Raw genomic sequence first — 3,907 nt, forward strand, 5'->3', positions numbered from 1 at the left:
CAGTTAAAGAGCTCTCATTAATATTAATGCCAACATGCTGCTGCTCCAATAAAGACCCGCTGACTTCAGCAGAGAGAAGGAGGAGAAATCACACACCAGACAGAAGGAAAGAAAAGGTGCATGATTTAAACAGTATATACAGTGCTTATATATATATGGCAGCTGACGTTTTTTTTTTTTTTTTCAAGCAGGATTATTATACAGAGGTATTGCACAGGGTATTTATATAGATGGGTATTTCTCTGTATAGCTATTGCACTTGGTATCAAATATAAAGAAACAAGTTAATGTACAGGGCATAGTAATTGCACATTAGATATTGTACAAGTTATTGTCGTTGTAGTGTTGCATTGTAGAGTCTGGTGGCACAAGGGATGAATGACCTGTGGTAGCGCTACTTTAAAATAAACAAATATTCTACATCTGACCTCAATGTCTGTAGTTTGCAGAGGGGAGACTGGAGAAACCCACTGAGCTCCTTCATTCCAGGGTCCAGGTTGGTGAAACTCAGGTCCAGTTCTGTCAGATGGGATGGATTAGACTTCAGAGCTGAGCCCAGAGAAGCCCAGCTGATCTCTGACAATCTACAATTCCTAAATCTGAATAAAGAATAAAAGATTTTAGCTGAATTCAACAGGATGCAGATTAAAACCTTCCATGAAAACATTCCAGCAGAAGATGTGACCCCCGGCACGTGATAAAGACTAGTCCAAGGACCATTGGTTATTTTCCTCACTGACACTGTGATGGCCCAATCATACAGCATCACTGAACACATTCTCCCTTTGGCCAGGTTCACTGAATATAGTATAACACCGGTACGCAGCTGCTACGATACTGAGATGGAGATAAAGCCCAGAGGAGTCGCTAGAAACTACGGGTTCGAACGGCTCCAAAGGTGGAAAATGAAAGTAAGGTTTGCAAGACAGGGCCTTCACTTAGTTAAATACTTTAACAAGTTGATTTCACAGGCTAGAGGCCCTTTAAATAAAATAACTCCTAACAACTATTTTATTTGGAGCTCCAAGCTGAAGAGAAGAAATGCGGATTTAACCAGGTGATCTACTTTCCCTCGTCATATTTCTCACTTCATGCCATTCTTCTAAGTTACTGTAAATACCTCCCACTTTTTCTGATCAGGGAGGCGATGTAAGGCAGAGTGCCATGATTTCAGCTGAAAGTTGACAGGAAGTGGCTATTTTAGCAGCTAATCTGCACAGAGCAGCAACTTTTCTTTTCTAGCTGATGTCTAAGTGGTGAAAGTCTGTTTATTGGCCTCCAGAGGGCAGGACTTTGTTCAGGAACACAGGGCCCCATGACTGTGAACTAGGAACTCCATGCAGGGATGGACTGGCAGTTTGTCTCTTCTTTAATGGGCAGAACAGCTGCTCAGTCCAGGGATGTGGGCCTGCCTCCATCATTACACAGAAATAAAAACAACAACAAGCAAATAACCCTGCAGCAGGAAAACAGGGCCGATTTCAGAGCAGAGATGGAGCCTGGTGTGTCTTTGATCACAGGAACAGAAAGAAACGGATCAATCCAGACCAAAGATAGCGATTAAACCTTAATACTGACTCAGAGCAGGAAAAATGGAAGTTACAGCTCGATCAATGTTTATCTCATTTTTGGAAATCTCTGATCATGAATAAAATATTCAAATGTGTTTTTAGGATCTGATCATTTGACAGAGATTCAACAAAATCTATTTAATCAGTTTCTGAGTGTGGTCGGAAAATTTTATTTTTGTTCCTTCCTTCTCAGTATTTGAAGTATGCTATGTATTCTCTAGAAATGTTTTTTCTCAGCTAGTTTCTCTCACTTGCAAGGCCACAAAATATCTGAGTGAAAGATGGTTATAGACAAAACATACCTTTTTCCCATAACAAAACCACATCATTTTTCAAGGTAACTGTTTTACATTGTGTTGACTCTGCCTTAAAAGCAAGGAAACAGCTCTGTCTAAGGTTAGAACTTGGCAGACCATCATGCTGTGAATGTGAATGTCTTGTTCTCCTTTACTTTGCAAAGTAAATAAAGTGCCGACTGAGTAAATCCATCGATCTCCTTCATTTATCTGGACTAAACAGTTGAAAACATTTTTCACACAACAATTGGCGTCACAAACAGGATTCTCCTACGACTGATTTTTTCTGAGGACAGCGATCGTCAGAAGGGTTAGGCACCACCTGGAGGAAGCAGTCTTCCAGCCTCAATACCCCGTGTAGACGCTTAAGGGAGTGAGGACTTTTGGCATCGAGGTCCCTGGAGGTCAGCGGGAGGATCAAAACGAACCATTCCCTTTTGAGATGGTGAGATTAATCTCTTGTTGGCACAGTTTAAATCAAATTTGAAAAACTAAATTGCAAAACAACAGATTTAAAGATTATTAGAAATTAAATACTAAAAAACGAGCTCAGAAAAACTCCTCTACTTCTCCATAATAAAATAATAGTAAATAGGATAACTTCAACAATCAATTACAGGAAAATATTAAAATAAAAAATAATAATTTTTTTCTTTAAAACTAACTTAAAGATTATTAGGTTAAACATTAAAAAATACAAATATATATAAAAATCTAAAATAAAATAAAAATAAAACACTAAAATTTGTATAATACTAAAGAATATTCATACAAAATAAAAATAACTTTTCTTTTTGGGGAGCAGAAAGGCAATTCAGGTTTTTTTTCACCTGTGAATCAAAAGACCTCGCATAGGAACGTGAGGCTCTTTCTAAGCAGTGAGAGTTAGGTTGTAGGTGCCACCAGAAGGCATTGAATTTTACTGAGACGTTGGTAATCTAGAGTGGGATCCCTGAAACACACGCAGATACACCCAAACATCCTCCACCATATGACCCGAAACCAAACACTAATCCTTCTGTTTGTTCTGCTCCTTTATATCCTGACTTGCAAGCCCTGGCAGCCGTGGTGGATGATATGGACATCTGCCCCTTTGTTCCCCTCGCCCAACCGCAAGCTCATCCAGGACCAGACAGCAGTACTGCGGCAGCCTCAGGAGTTGCCACACTTCCCAGGGTGTTTGGAGTCTTGCCACAGGAGCCCAAACAGGAAGCTGCAGCATCGCAACCAGCCTCACCACCCAGCAGCACAGAGGCTGAGCCTAAATATCCTTTACCAAGAAAGGCTAAACATAACATCCACTATACTGCACCCATGATGGAAGTGGTCGGACCATGTGAATATGAACTGGTTTTTAGACCATGGACAGCTCAGGACGTTGAGGAAAATGCAAAAAGTCTACCAGACCCGACTTTGTCTGGGGAAAGATTTGCCGTTGCTTTTAAGGAGTTCACTGATGAACTCCGTCCCACTGGAGCAGAAATCCGCAGGATTCTGGCACGTAAACTGACCGCCTCAGACCTGGCTAAAATTCACAGCCAACTGCCTGCAGCCGACCTGCGTGTACAACATGTGGACCGGGCAGACAGAAGTAATGCTGCCTACAATGCTGCTATCGAAGGACTGATAGGTGAGATTAAAAAAGCGTTTTCCACAAAGATCAACATGACAAAAATCTAACCTTAATGCACATGCACATTTTCCTCCTACACCACATTGCATACAAACAAAAACACATACAAGCTCTTTTTCTTGCAAAGAAGACTTGCTTTGTGCGACTGTTGTGATTCTGATGTTTGTTATGACTTGACCAAGTTGACATGTGCTATTTCTGCGTTAGAGCAGAAATTTGAGAAACAAAATTCAACATATGCTCAGTTTGACTCAGAGGCCTATAAAGCACTTCCAATGTTTGAAATAACTGTTTGCAATCAAAAAATATCATTTATGGTAGACTCAGGTGCAACTACTTCTGTTCTTAGGGCAGCTGAGTTCTGTTTAGGGGTGTAAATAATAATCGTTTTGTATCGATGCATCGAT

At 40.5% G+C, this 3,907-nt stretch overlaps 1 protein-coding gene across 1 annotated transcript in view; it reads right to left on the minus strand.

Moving 5' to 3' along the window:
* Positions 1-2,120: 2,120 nt before the first annotated feature.
* Positions 2,121-3,907, minus strand: part of LOC107104773 (protein NLRC3-like) — an 18,806-nt gene continuing 17,019 nt past the window's right edge. The window contains exon 5 of the mRNA XM_015404861.1: positions 2,121-2,265. Coding sequence (XP_015260347.1) covers positions 2,121-2,265 — 145 coding nt within the window. The remainder of the gene's footprint in view (positions 2,266-3,907) is intronic.

The sequence above is a fragment of the Cyprinodon variegatus genome, unplaced genomic scaffold, assembly GCF_000732505.1.
Source record: "Cyprinodon variegatus isolate N-32 unplaced genomic scaffold, C_variegatus-1.0 Scaffold1879, whole genome shotgun sequence".
NCBI lineage: Eukaryota > Metazoa > Chordata > Actinopteri > Cyprinodontiformes > Cyprinodontidae > Cyprinodon > Cyprinodon variegatus.